This window comes from Myotis yumanensis, unplaced genomic scaffold, assembly GCF_028538775.1.
Source record: "Myotis yumanensis isolate MYYU_CA2020_CCGP unplaced genomic scaffold, mMyoYum1.0.hap1 SCAF_2, whole genome shotgun sequence".
Lineage (NCBI taxonomy): Eukaryota > Metazoa > Chordata > Mammalia > Chiroptera > Vespertilionidae > Myotis > Myotis yumanensis.
The window spans coordinates 161,783,695-161,798,807 of NW_027223753.1; the positions used below are offsets into that span (position 1 = coordinate 161,783,695).

The 15,113-nt window shown below is 51.7% G+C and overlaps 1 protein-coding gene across 19 annotated transcripts in view; it reads left to right on the top strand.

Annotated features, from left to right (window-relative positions):
- Positions 1-15,113, top strand: part of KALRN (kalirin RhoGEF kinase) — a 635,703-nt gene that overhangs the window by 592,217 nt on the left and 28,373 nt on the right. For 17 of the 19 annotated variants that reach the window (XM_070406353.1, XM_070406356.1, XM_070406366.1 and 14 more), the window contains 3 exons: positions 591-714; positions 1,779-1,838; positions 14,973-15,000. In XM_070406353.1, the coding sequence (XP_070262454.1) occupies positions 591-714; positions 1,779-1,838; positions 14,973-15,000 (212 nt within the window). Of the gene's footprint in view, positions 1-590; positions 715-1,778; positions 1,839-2,326; positions 2,819-4,614; positions 4,980-14,972; positions 15,001-15,113 lie in introns of those variants that run through there. The other 2 variants (XM_070406370.1, XM_070406371.1) reach the window with 2 other exon arrangements.

Consider the following 15,113-nt stretch of genomic DNA (forward strand, 5'->3'; position numbering starts at 1 on the left):
CCACTGCTTTATCCTACGATATCCCGATAAATGAGTCAACAGCCCCTGAAGATCCTATCTCCCAGACACCACGGTGTCTGGGAGAGGCCACAGTCCAAACACAAATAACAAGATGGAAACCTCAAAATCGTCCTTTTGCGTCTCTATATCTGATCCCAGGGAAGTGCCAGTAACTTACACACTAGAGCATAAACTTCTTTTATCTTTCCAACCCCCTCCCCTACCACCACCACCCGTTCTTCCCTTATCCACCAAACCCCTCAAAAAGGGACTGCCTCAGGCCTGTAAGACCTCGTCAGTATTTTATAAAAGTTGCCCCTGGTAGAGTTTCCTAACTCAGTGCTCATGTTTTTCTCAAACGCTGCGGTCCACCTTGCACATCTCAGGAGGGCCAGCTCATCCTCACTCGCTTCCCATTGGAGGTGAGGTCAGCTGCCCATCACGGAGCTGGCGTGCAGGTTCGGGGCCTCTGACGCCGCGGCACGACTGGAGCCCCTCACCTACCGACGCACCCACAGGTGGCCAGCCCACCTGCTGCCTGTCTCTGCCCTGACCTGCCATTTTGATTGGTGCATTTTTTGGTACAACAGGAAGTCATGTTCATGGCATACTCTACGCATGAGAAAGCGGGCGGAAGTGGAGAACTCGGGTAAAAATGAAGCCACAGGGCCTCGTAAACCCAAGGATATTCTGGGCCACAAAGTCTCTGTTAAAGTGAGTAAGGATCCCGGAGCTGCATCCCGCCCCCTCCACTCCCCCCGCAGCATCCTCACGAGGCGACCGGGGGGACGGGGATCTTTCTTCCCGGCGTGGGAGCCAGAGGGGAGGTAGTTTAACAGGTTTTTGCATGCAAGATCAATTTATTTTTTATTTTTTATTTCTCCTGGCAACTTCAATTCAAATAAGTAAGTATTCTTTTTTTTTCTTTCATAACTATATACTGTGCAGATGTTTTATAGCAAAATTATCTGCAGCATTATTCCCTTAGAAACGCAAGGTGCTTGATTCATAACAAAGTTCTCAGAGTTGCCCATTTGGCATCGTAGGTTAGACGGTACATGTGGGGTGAGGAGATGAGGGGTGCTCTCCAAACCCTCAACCCTGTCAAGTCTGAGGTTTGGAATTTAAGGGCCACTGTGTCCTTGGCCAAGTTTCATTTCTTTTCCCCAGAATTCAGACATCACGTTCCAGCCTGTGCATGGCAGGGAAGGGTAGCACATTGGTGACGCCCGAGTCTGCTCTGTAATAACCCACCTGCTACTCTCCCCGAGTCTAGGCCTCGGCAGGCCCTGGTTGCCTCCTGTCTCAAAACAGTGTGATCTGTTTTCTTTACACTTTGCCCTCTGGCAAATGGAACCTAGACTGCTGACGTTTAATTGTGCTATAATGTGTGATTATCTACCTGGCACTTTCCCCCACCTTCCTGAGCAAATAAGAACGGCCAAAACCCATTCTAACGTCCTTCTTGGGGAAAAGAAATTGTATTCCCTCCTTCACCCTCATCTGGGCAGGCCAGCCTCACCGAAGACAGCAGTCTCGATCCGACAGCTCTCATGCTTCCATTGCTAGTTCCTGTGGGATGAGCAGCTGCACACGCTCCCAGCCTCCGCTCCTGACAAGAGCATGCTGCCGCCTTGGCGACCACACCCCGCCCGGGTTTTCCTCTGCCCGGTTGCCCATTGCCCGCGCTTCTCTGACGTTCTCCTCGCTCTCTAGCAAAAGCTGCCTGTGTTCTAACTGTGTTCTCTCTCTCCCCCTTCCTCATGCTGCCCACCAAGGAGACGAACAGCTCCGAGGAGTCAGAGTGTGACGATCTTGACCCTAATACTAGCATGGAGGTAGAAGCAGCTATTGTTGTCCTATTTCCTACGCTGATTGTCTTTTGTAATGTGCTCTGTGACCGTGGCCTTGCTAAAGTGACCCGTCAGGCAAAGGAAAATTGTTATGTCAGGGCTTCTCGGGGTGTTCCATCCCAACTTAAACAAACAAACGTAATGCAGCTGGATTTTGATAGAAAATTCTACCTAGATATCTTTTTGAGAACACACGCTTGTGTTTCTCTTAAATGCTTGCTTGTTGTTTTCTTTTTTGGCGGGTTTGGCTTTGTGTAGAAGATACCCAGCTTCATTATTGGAAACTTAGAACACAATTTTTTGTTCATGGAAAATGGCATTATAAACAGTAGTGGGTTTTCCAGCTGAGAGACGAGAACCCATTCGTTTTAGCTTTTCCCACTTCTGTTTCTCCCTCCTCCCCTTTTCCTCTTTTTCTCTCCCCTTTGTTCTCTTTATCTGGCTCTTCCAATGGGACCTATTCCTCCCTCAAGACTCCAGCAAAATCATGTTCTAACCATGGTTTTGCCGAGACCTGGCACCCCGTCACTGTGCACAGCTGGCTGACAGCAAATGAGCGATTGCAGCAACGCCAGCGCCTGCCTCCGCCTGGCGCCCAGAGCTCCCAGGCAGTGGCTGTGCCCACCCCAAAGGAAAGAACAGAGCCTTGAGAAGGCCCCCACTCTAGAGACAGGGAGACTGAAACGTTGCCCTGGGACCTTCCCACACCCGGGTAACAGGGATGTGGGATGGAACCACCACCTCCACCAACAAGATCTTCGAATCACCTTCCAGCTCCTTCTCGGCTGGAAATGATCTGGGGTTATAGGAACGGGGCGTTCACCTGGTCCACAGTGAATGAAACCCTTGTGAATGTGCAACCCCTAGAGCAGTGGTTCTCAACCTTCTGGCCCTTTACATATAGTTCCTCATGTTGTGACCCAACCATAAAATTATTTTCGTTGCTACTTCATAACTGTAATGTTGCTACTGTTAGGAATCGTAATGTAAATATCTGATATGCAGGATGGTCTTAGGCTACCCCTGTGAAAGGGTCCTTCGACCGCCAAAGGGGTCGCAACCCACAGGTTGAGAACCGCTGCCCTAGAGGATTCAGGCAAACTTGGAGTTGGCATTCCCTACCACTTTCAGAAATCACTGAAATGCTTTTCTCCAAATCTGTGCCCCCATCTCCAATACTGGATAAAAGTTTAAAAATTTTCTCTAAGGACAAAGCAGAGAATTTTTTTTTTAAATAATTTTTTTATAGCCCTAAGCTTTTCACTTAACTAGATGGATTTTTTGTTTTTATTCTAATTTGACCTGATCCCAAAGAAATCCACCACCACATTATGACAACCACCACACAACCCAAGAACGACCACGCTGCCCGAGATGTGGCAAGGCAGCTGTGGAAGAGGCCAATGGAGTTGAATCGGCCAGAGACGAGCGGTTGAAAGTGGGAGTCCCGCCAGAACCAAACAGTCCCCTGTGGATGTGGCTGCTGCTGCAGAGCTATATCTGGCCAGTGTGGGCTTGTGCGGGCCTGTGCAGTGCTCCGAGGTGGGAGGAAGTGAGCATTGCATTCGAAGTTTAAATGCGTCTTAGAGACTGAGGATGCTGGGGGTGTGGGGGGAGATCTGGCTCTGCTTTCCCTGCTCCCGTGGGGCCCACACCTGTCGGCTTGTAGATGCCTGGTGGCCCTGTACCTCCAGCCTAAGTGTTGCTGGCATGTATTGGAGATGTCATCTGTAAGCGGAGGGAGGGGAAATCCAGATACCTGTGTTCCAGAAGGCAATTTGGGACCTTTCTCAGCTCGGGGGGGCCTGGGGGAGAAGAGTGGCTTTGCTACTCTGCCCTTTAGAGGAAGAAGTGGGCACGGGAATGCGGGCCGGGAGAGGAGCACACACCCAGGGCCATTCTGCGTTTAGTTAAGCGCGTGCATGTGCGCGCGCACACACACATCTCAGCCCCGCATTGTGAGCTGCACGCATTTCTGAGGCTCCTGTTCCTCCAGCGCTTGCAGCCTTTGCACGGCTGAATGAGGTGGGTCCCCAGAGGTGCTGGAGGCACGTAAGCAAAGGCATGAGGCTGTCGATGCTGAACCGAGGAAAGCCAAACATGGTCTTGATGCATGTCCAAGACGTTTTCACATTTCAGTGAACTGGAACTCTCAAGGGGTGTGTGCCTGGAAGCTGCAAATATTCTGGTTGACCCAGCATTCCTTGTGGCTGGTGTGTGTGCGGCCCTCATATGTGCCATGTGCTCCTTGTAAGCGTCAGCGAGCTCCTCTGAACTGAGCTGCCACCGTGAAGCTAGCCCTGAGCACAGGAGCAGGTGCTGAGGGAAAGCGACACCGCCGCTGGCTTAGGCTTCTCGGGCACAAATAACAAGTCAGAGACAGGAAGGCAAACTGTTCCGGGTGAGCTGAGGGTCCTCAAGGGGTGGGTAAGTAGGACCTCGGTGCACTGTCCATTGCAAACGAGAATGGCCAAAGGTGCACCGGAAGAGAGCTGTGCTTGGAAGACCTGGCTTGAGAAACAGGAGGGAGGCCACCTCCAGAAGCCCTCGGGCTGCTCAAGTGAGAGCTTTGGGCATCTTTCCAGACCCAGCCTGGTCCCCAGCCTCACTCCTGTCTTCTGACCCCGATGATTGTAATGGGTGTTGTCTCCTCAGGAATGTGTCACTGTGCTCTACTGAGCTTTACACTTCACTCCCGTGGTCTGGAGCCTGGGTCTGGAGCCCTGGCTGACCCCCTGGCCCTGTGTGCGTGCCATGCTAGGTCGCTGCTGCGTCCTGCCCGGCTGGCTGCCTACCCGTGACCTGTGCCAGCACGTCGATGCCACTCCTAGCCGTGCATAGGCTCTTACCTGGCCTCCACAGCACGTCACTACCCAAGCATCCTTTCTTCTCACCTGGTGGATTGAAGGGTTCCTGTAAGGAGCCGTTTCCCAGGGTCCTTGCTTAACCTTTTGAGTCCCAAGCAGTGCGATTGCACTGCTTGGTATTTCTCGACATAAAATAAAACAAGCGCTATCACACTGTTTGGGTCTTTTCGTACTCATTTAGAGAAAGCGCGGTTGCGCTGTTTGGGATTCTTCGACAATGTTTTTTCAATACCCCCTGGGACTTAAACGAATCGTATGTTTTCTCGACATAAAATCTCAGCAGCGCGATCGCGCTGCTTGGGACTCAAACGGTTAAACAAATGTCCCACCGCACTGTTTCAGGGAGATATATAGGCACGTCCTTCACAGCTAAGAGGACAATAAGTCACCTCGAACCCTCGGAATCTGACTTACAAAGCTTTCCGAGGACACCCCGTTATTTAAAAGAAGCGGTTCTGCTCCCGTGCTTCCCTCCCTCCCCCTGCAGGGACTCGTGCATGTTCTCAATTACAACGCACTCCCAGCACCGCCCGCTATGCCACTCGCTGCCACAAGGCGACCTCCAGGTCTGCGCGGTCCCTCATGGCCCAGCACCCCTTTTTCACCTAATGGCCCTGACCACACCTCAGGGCAAACGGCTTCAAAAATGCCTGGGAGCTGTCCCTGGGTTGGCTTACTTCTTTGCCTTCCTGGCCTTGCACTGGCCACACGTTGGGAATAGGAGTGGAGGGGCTATGGTAGCTGAGATAAAGGTTTCTACGTGGAGGAAGAGTCCAAGCAGGCGAAACACAGATACTGGGCTCTCCTGGGGACACGTCGATATTCATTCCATTTCCCAGGACAGCGTAGACCACAGACTGCTTTTCGTTGCCAGGAGGGTAGACGTGATGGTGCCCACCCGGCAGCTTCTCCGTCCTGCCCCACCCGTGTCTGCCCAGTACCTGGGCCAGAGCAGGCTCGGGGCTTGGGGCTCGGCCCGGCCCTCCAGTCAGCACCCATCTCTGAGAAGTCTGAGTGTTACTGGATTCTCTTAGGACCCCAGTGAGGCAGGTTCCCACACCCATGCCACTCCGAGGAGCTGTCAGGACTGTGTGGAGGCTGGGTTCCTGCACCTGCCTTCCCGCCCGGCACTACTGTTTGGCCACATGACGTGCTCGACGGGGAGGCCTGACCCAGCCTCCCAGCCTTCGTCCTCAGGGACGGGGATCCTTCGCCCAGCCTTTAGGTCAAGCACAATTAATTATATGCATCTTAATTGTTTTAATGCCCAATAGCACTTCTAGCAGAGAAGGTCAGCCCATCAGAGGAAGAGGGGGTCAGGATTCCAGAAAGACTGTACCTCGCTCTTGGTGTGACCAAATGCAGACCTTCCCCGTGGGCATAGCGCCAGCCCGGAGGCATTCCATCAGGGGCACTATCTGTAGGAAGAACGGGGTTGGGATCCTGTGGGAGAGGTTCTGACAGATGAGGGAGAGAAGACACTTAGAAAGGTGAAGCTAATTGGGGAGAAAATTTCTAATTAGGGTAAGAATCATAGACTTTCAGAGTCGACAAAAACTTGGAAAACTAGTTAGCCCCATCCCTTTCATGTATTGTTTAAATTGCAGTAAAACATACATGACATAAAATTGACCATCTTCACCATTTTTAAGTGGCATTCAATACCTTCACAAGTCGTGCAGCCGTCACTCTATTCATCTCCGGGCTTTGTCATCATCCCAAACTGAAACCGTACCCACTAAACCATAACTCCCCAAGCCCCTCCTCCCTCCAGCCCCTGGGAAGACGGGGGCTTCCTGTAGAGAGGAAACTGAGGCAGAGGGCATTGTCACTTTCTGTTGGGAAGTGAGAAGGTGCCCTGAAGGCAGTACCTGGGTGTCCCTGGTGTTCCCCACCCTCGCCACCTGCTCTTCCTCAGCGCCCCATCTCCGGGTGGTTTTAACCTAAAACACAAATCCTGCCAGATGACGAGACCTGCCTGCCAGTGCCAGTTTTCGGTACAAATTTGTTATTCAATGTTCCAACTCAACAAAGAGGAGTATCATTTCCGCCCATCCCAGCTTTGCAAGGCCGAGGTACGAGTTAAATAACAATCACACAAAGGCAGCCTCACATGGGAGAACGGACTCCAGACCGGGCACTGGCCGCTGTGCGGGCTCAGGCCATTGGCCTTTCTGGGCCCGGGGTTCTCTGTAGGCGGCAGCACGGCTTCCGGGCACAGGGGCTGCTGTAAGTGATGGGGAACCTTGAGCGCCCTGCAGACCTAAGGTGAGCTGCCAGGACTCAGAGACCCTTCACTCTCCTGAGCTTCTGATTCTCTGACAACAAGGAGACCCCAAAAGAAGAAGGAGCAGAAGCTTCGCTGTCTTGCTCCAGAAACGTGCTTTGCAGGGGCCGTGGCAGGAACGGCCTCCTGAGACCTGCCTGGATTGTCCGCTCCCTGCTCGGGGGAGAACTGGAGTAGCTGGAGAAGACCCTTCTTCCCTCCCCAGCCCCACTTTCCCCAGCTCCAGTTCCGGTGTTCCAAGAGCTGGCCTGTCGCTCCCACCTCAGCGGCTTCTCTGTCCCACATTCAGCCTCCTGGCCAGCCAGCTGGAAGGACACACACGCCCCCTTGTCCGGTGACTGACCTCCTGGCACCGCCAGTGAGTTTCCACCCGCGCCTGTTTCTGCATTTTATAAAAAGAATTTTTTTGTGTGAAAAGAGCTCTTTGGAGAAAAGAAAGTGAAGCATCACATTCCTCTCGTTTTGTTTTCACAAAATATTTTCTTTGTAATACATCTGATGGGTTTGGCCTGGAGACCTGCTCTTCTTGCCTCGCTCTGTTCCGGCCCTGCGTGCAGACAGACTTACATCCTGCCACTGAGGCGTGTAGCTTGCAGAGCCGGCGTCTCTCCCAGAGGTCCTCCGTGGACTCACATCTGCCATGCCTTCTGCTCTTTCCAACCACCCAGGGAAGATGGGGTGCTCTTACCCTCTAGAGAGGTCATGCTTATTCAGCCAATGGAAAGAGCAGGTTTGAGGGTGGTGCTTTGAGGGGCCAGACTTGGCGCGGGATGCAGAGGAAGCCTGTCACTGAGGCTCAGGTACTTCCTTAGGAGGGTCAGGTCCAGGCCCTCCCTTGTTGCACATCTGCTGGTTGGAGGAGAATTTCTTCCTCAACAACTTTTAAAGTCTTTTGACAATTGGGGTAATTATTTGTCTTCACCCCACCCTTTCCCAATGACTCAGGAGTCCATTCATAGAGGCCCGGAAAGGAAGTTCCATGGGTTTCTCAGGCCAACGCAACCGTCGTAACGTACACCCTCAGTCATGCGTGTCCTGTGGCTCCCGCCCCGAGTGGAGGCCCAGCCCATGTCATTTAGGTGCATGCTAATGGGATTATAAAGCGCCATTGACCCGGGAGAAGTTGCTCTCAGAACCAGCTGTTAGAGGAGAAAAGGCCACAGTCTTCCTCCCACAGCCCTGCTCACCCGTGCTGTGAAGGCTCACCTGCAGACTCCCTGATGAGATGTCCTAGGCCAGTGGTCGGCAAACTGCGGCTCGCGAGCCACATGCGCCTCTTTGGCCCCTTGAGTGTGGCTCTTCCACAAAATACCATGTGCGGGCGCACACGTACAGTGCGATTGAAACTTCGCAGCCCATGCGCAGAAGTCGGTATTTTGTGGAAGAGCCACACTCAAGGGGCCAAAGAGCCGCATGTGGCTCACGAGCCACAGTTTGCTGACCACTGTCCTAGGCAATTCACTGCATCAGAATTTAATAACACAGAGCATTACAGTATCGCAGGGAGTACTGTGCAGGGCCAGGGAGAGGGCATCCGGCGTGGGCATCCTATCTGGCCGCTGAGTCCCCAAGTCAACCTTGCACTCCCCCCTGTCCTCAGAGCCAGGTTTAACCTGTTGGGGGTCCTTAGACTCTGGGAGGTTGTTTCACTCAGTAAAAAAAAAGTTGGGGGGATAGGGATGAGAACTCAAAACACTCGTCCATGAAGGCTGTATCCAAAGTCAAGATCTTGGTCTCCCCGCTGGCAATGTGACTTATGAAAAGGAAGTTATACCACCGCCAGGGACGGTCCTCAGCTCCACCCAGCCCAGCCCTTCCCAACAGGCACCCAGGCTGCTGAGAGCACCGCGAGAGCAACGCAGACACCCAGTGAACCTCCTCCTTGCATTCTTTTTCCCTCCACTGTTTTGTGGGACGGGTTATAGATTTTTTCATTCTGTTAAAAGTCTTATTTTCATCCTTTTAATTTTTGAGGACACATTCAATGTTCTCCAACCAAAATACCAAGGAGGGCAGGGAGAGGGATTTGGAATAGAAATCTCCATAAAACAATGTGCTTGACCCGCGGCCATCCACAGAGACCCGTACCCAACAATTAATACATACACATTCTTCTTAAGAAGCCACGGAACGTTTTACAAAAGTTGACTCATAAAGCAAGTCTCATTAAAAAAAATCAAGGAAACAGTATCATACGGGCCAACTACTCCAACCACAATGCAATTAAGTGAGAAATCAGTAACAAACGATAATTTTTAAAAATCTCATACGTTTAGAAATTATAAGATATTTCTATTACAATTAGGTCAAAGAGATAAACCAAAGTTGAAGAAGAAATACTTAGAACTAAATGATAATGAAAAGAGTTGGGAAGAAACCAGTTCAGAGACGGTTCTATTGCCATTTGGGATTGAGTTGCATTTACGTGTGTTCAATTGCAGCTTGTGTTCATTTAGGAATGAGCAGAGGTAGGAAGATTTTCTAAACATTTCGAAAACTATTTTCTAAAAATTCAGAAAATCATGTCTGGTCTGGCCAGTTTGAAAACATCAAGGGTTAAACCTCCAAACCAGAAATCAAACCTAAATTTTTAGAAATTGTTTTTCTTAGATCTGTTCATTTAATCGCCAACTCTCATTACCGAAAATCATCTAACACCCTTTTCCCTCCTCCTCTGAACACAGATTCCCATGAACCAGCACAAAGGGCATAGAAGGAAGAGGCAGAGAATAGAAACGCTGGTTCATTCGAGCAGCTGAGTTCAGTTTAGGGCATTTATTTTGAGTTTCTTTTGACCATGTTTATTCCTGTCGCGTTCTCGCTGTGTAGCTTTGAACTGTGTTTTGTGGCTGGTGCTGAGGTTTTAGAAAAGGTGGGGTGGGGCGATTTTCTGGAGTCGGTGGTTACCTGCTCTTCTAGACAGATTTCAGCCTCACTGTCAGGACGTTGAGTCAGAATCGTGGGCATTGATTGACTGGCAAGAAAAATAGACTCAAGATATCTTCAGAGCTCAGCTTGCTCCTCGGTGCTGGTTGATTTTACCTGTCGTTCTCTCCTGCTACCTCCCTGCCCTCCCATTCTGAAGGAACATCCAGGAGACACTGGCATTCTCTCCAGCAGGAAGAACGAAGGGGCGATGGACCACATGGTGGTGGTTTTTTTCATCCAGAAGGAAGCACTACCCCCTGCCGCCCTCTGCTGTTCAAATAAACCCGGGTCCTCAGCAGCTCTTCCCCACGTGGTCTATGCCAGGCCCGTCCTCTGGCCTTTGGTCTCCCAGAGAGAGAGAGCATGTGTGTTTCACATAAACAGCGTCACCTTTCCCCACAACCACATCCGTCTTGGGTTCCAGTTCTCCCCCCTTTCCCGTCTGCCACTCTGCACGGCCCCCCAGACTGTTCCAAAGGAAGGGAAGCATTCGGTTTCAAGGAACAGGGCAGCTTACGATGAGCCCTTCAGGTCCCAGCCTGACACCTCAGGTCCCTTCACACGTGAGCAGTGATCGTTAGACAAGGCTGTCAGGAGGCCAGTGTCCTTATCTGCTAATTGTGTGACCTCCATGAATTTGCTTCAACAAATACTTGACCTCCTGCTATGTGCAAAATGCTCTGTTAAGCAGCATAACAAGTGGTACATGGGACATGTACAAGGGTGGACATCTTTAAAGGACTCAGCCTCGTGGGGCAGTAACTGCAGGGAAGATGCTAGGATAGATGGGCACGTGGTCAGGGTTATGGGAGGAGCATGGTGGAGGGAAGAGCACTACTGGCTGGGTCTCCACACAGGCCGGCGATGAAGTCAGAGCAAGTCACATTCCAAGTAACGGGAATAGGAAAACGCCCAAGTTCGTGCAAGACATTTTCTCCCCTCCCCTCCCCCGAATTAGGATCCCACCCCTTCACATTTCCCTGGCTCTGACAAATATGTGCCTGCCTCTGAGACATTAACACTCAACAAAACACAGTCCTTGCCCGCCTGGGCCCTGAAGTCCGTCCGTAGGGAGCCATAGACCAATACAGAGGCTCCTACACTACAGCGTGAGAGGCGGCCACAGCCCTCCTTCAGTCCACGTTCGGATCTGCTTCCACGTAGAAAGAAGAAAAATGAGGAGGAATCTTCTATGGACACAACCCAGAGTCAAAGTTCACGAAATCATGAGCATGGGTTTGCCCAGGCTCCTGGTCCTTGCTGGAGGAGTTTAACGAGGAGGACTGGGTAGAGATGGGCTGGAGAGCAAAGGTGAGCAGGTAGGCCTTTGGCATCAGTGACTAACTTGCACAACACTTTTCCCAAAACCCTGCCTCTGCACGGAACGCTGCGGCGGAAGGAGCGGTCAGGGCCAGCCCTCTGCACCGTCTCCTGGATCTTACATGGACTTCCCTGTCTCCTCTGGAAACGGAAGTAAATGACCCCTGTGCGGCACTTCCTCCCCGGGGGAGTGGGGGCCAATGAAGGAGGCTGTGAGTAGCCTGTCCCCACTCCGGAAGGCTGCACAAGTCAGTGCCATTGTCACCATTCCCAGCAGTACCTGGGCCAGCCTCGTGCAGCGCAATCAGGACAGGTGCCTCCCCCCAGCCCTTGTAGATAGAGAACCTGCAATAAAGCCTATTGGCCACCTTTCTCTCCAACCTCCCCACTGAAGCCTGCACCCAGGCCGGGAGGATCTGCTTTCTAACCAGTGCGCGTGTTTAATAACATACTTACCGCAGTTGGCGTTGTGATGAGAACGAGAAAGAAGGCGAGACGTCCTCTAAGCAGCAGTGGGGGTGCTGTCTTATAAAAGTGCTGCACAGTGCCTGGTGTGAACCCCACGTACAGTTTTATAACCCGGGAACTGCCACTCATCTCTCCCACTGGTCGTCTGTGTCCTCTCAGAGGCCCCTGCGTGGACTCCCTGTCTTGCTCCTTGTGGATTCCCATCGGGATGGGAAAGACAGGCCACTGAGCAAAGTTCGCCACGTTCCCAAATTGTTTTTACCAGAGTCCTTCTGATGGAGCGGGGGTGGGACAGGGTGAGGGCCGTGCTTCATGCCTGTGGAAGGCTGGTCAGTAACACCAGCCAGGCCCCACCCGGCCACTGAACCCATGTCATTTAATTCCATAGACTCAACAGTGGATTCCCAAGGAAGGCAGCGATCATGTCTGCCTTCCTCCCTGCCGGACACCACCACCTGACCAAGGGTCAGCTCACAAAAACCCTCATCAGTGAATGAGTCCTCCCACCAAACACCATTCCAGGTGGGCATTATTGTCCCAAGTCACAGACACAACCGAGGCCCGAGCTGCTTTAAGAATGTTTCCAAGGCAGGAGAGCTGGTCTGGCTTAGGGTCTGGGTTCTTCACGTTCTGTCTGCTCAGAGGTCACAACCCCTCGTGCCCAGATACCGCCTCTCTCAGAGGCAACCGGTTTTATTGCTTTTTAATCACTTCCCAAAAATTTTGCCTGCCACCTGTGTTTGAAAACAGGCTCTGGTAAATTGCAATATACCAGAAGGGATTATTTTATGGACCATTTGGCCCTATTTCCAGATCCTATTTGTGAACTAGTCCTCAATTCTCAGGAGAACTGAAATGAGAACAAAGATCAAACACTCATTCGGCCAACATGCCTGCAATGCCCGGTGCGCAGCAGACCCCACGCTCCGGCCTGAGGTACAAGGGGAATGACGAGTGGCTCCTGTCCTTGAAGAGCCTACAGTCGATGGCTCTGACTGCGCCTTTTCTCCTTGAAAGAAAAGTTATTAAGAAGTGAAACATTCTGACTGAAGAATATTTGGGAAGGCTGGGTAAGAAGAGAAAGAAAAGTATCACCCAAATCCAGGCAACATTCTCCAAATCCTGAGGGCAGGGCCTATGGCCCACACCTCCGTGTCCACGAAACCTCACGCCGGCCCAGAAGAGACGGCAAATGTTGTGTGAATGGGGGGAAAGCCGCCCTTTATCTCATCCTGAGAAAACCACTGGGGACTTCAGACGATAGTCTCAGTCTCTTGTTCTTTGGCTGTGAAATGGCTGGTTCGGATGTTGTTCTCTTTGCCTCAACCTAAGCCAGGCGGGTAAATGCATGGCCTCCTTAGCACCCCAAATAAATGATGGGGCGCTGCCCCCATGGTTAGGGGCAGTCCCCTACATGTCTCCTCACATAGCAGAGTCTCTTAGATGTAGGGAAGGCAGAAGCTTTTACCAAATCCCCACACACCCCTGTCCCCCACATACCCCCACCCCCACCCACCCCACCCCACCCCACCCCACCTCAGGAGAGCCTCAGGGGCAGGAAGTGCTTTCTCTGGGAGCAGTTCCCTTGAATTGAGGGAACTTTCCAGAGCTCTCAAACCGGGCTGCATGTTGATGCACCTGAGGCAGCTTTCAGAGCTCCCGCTGCCTGGATCTCCCCAACACATACACTAATTAAAACAGAATCTCTGGGCATGAGGCCCTGGCATCGGTCTTTTTGTGTTTTCCAAGCTGTCCAGGTCAAAGATTGAGAACCAACAATTAAAGGGAGGCCAGACAGTGGTGTGAGTGGCCTCTCAAGACCAGCAGAGGGCGCTGCAGTGGCCAGTCGTGGGCCGTTCAGCCCCAGGCCTGGCATCACAGGCCTGCTGGGCAGCCTGCTTCCTGAAAACCTGGGTAGCATCCTGGGCATCGGGTCTGCAGAGGGGAACCCAGAGAAGGAAGCGCATCTCTGTTCCCAAGGGCATCCGGCTGCCTGTGTAGGGAGGAGCACACAGAAGCCACGTTCCCCTCCGATGTACATACGGGGCTGTTTGTACGGCACATCAGCTTTCTGGCTTCACTATGAAAAAAAGAAGAGTTTGCAAGATAAGTTATTAGAGCTAAGCCACTGCCACAATAGGCTGCTTAGCAGAAGAGGGATGATCAGAATGAGATCATCTGTGTTTAAAGTCATTGAACACTTGTTCTTGTAAAACATAGTGCTTAGCACTTGACATAAATTATTTTTCATAATACTTTACACGAAGCATTACTTATTCCCATTTTATAGTAGATGAAATCGATGCTAATAAATTTCAAGTAATTAGCATGAAATCACATTAAATAGAAGAGATGAGCCCAGCCTCTCTGACTCCAAAAGCCCTGTTTGGGTCCCCCTGCCAGGCATGATGACCCGGACTTGCTTGGTTAGAGGTCATACAAAGATGGGAGAGAAATTGAGGCTTCCACCCCCTGAGGAAAGGTAACTTTTCCGCATGGCGAGGCTGGAAGGTGTGTCTTTCTGAGAAGACCCGTGTTGTCAGGAGGCAGTCAGCGTGGGATGTGCCAAGAGCTCCCTTGGTGCCTCTGCCAACTGGCCCTGGCACCAGACAAGTCTAGTCGGCCCAGGTCTCCGTTTTCTCCCCTCTGCAGCCAAAGGGCTCAAACCATTAGTTCAGTGGCTCTTGAGTTGCCCTATGGAGGCCTGGGATGCAGGAGGCTGTGCTGGGGACAAGAGGGATGGGCATGTAGCTGCTTGGGGAGACGTTTCCCTGCTTGGGGGGACGGGTCCATTTGGAAGAAAACCACTAGGTTTGTGGTTAGTGGTTCATGCCATTGACCCTTCCAATTGGATAAATGTCAGGTCCTCTGTTTTTGAAAATTCATGATTCTGGAAAGAATCGATGCCATCACAATACGTGAGTGGGTGCCGAACAGGGTGGGCAGGGTGGGCACACACGTGGCAGGGAGAAGAGCAGCTGAGGTGGTGGAGAAGAAAGGCCTGCTGTGGCCAGCACAGCCCCGCCTGCGCCCGGGGCACCCAGAGGAATGCGACCGACCAGAGTAGACGGGAGAGTAAGCCAGGGCCCTTCGTCGTCACTGTGATGGAGACACAGTCACGAACCTGAGGCGGGGCTCTGGGCTTGCTCCCCCTAACCTGTGCTTCTTTTTACTCAATAGGGTAAAAGTTTCCGTTCTCTTATACTGGGTTAGGACTTCAGCAATTCTCTGTTTCTTTTTGTTTTTCAGATCTTAAATCCAAATTTCATCCAAGAAGGTGAGTTTAAAAAGTGGTAGAATTGAGAGCACAGGGATTGGCTCAATCATTTATGCAAACCCAGCACAGAAATGGAGCCTTTAAACCAGTGGTTCTCAACCTTGGCTGCACAT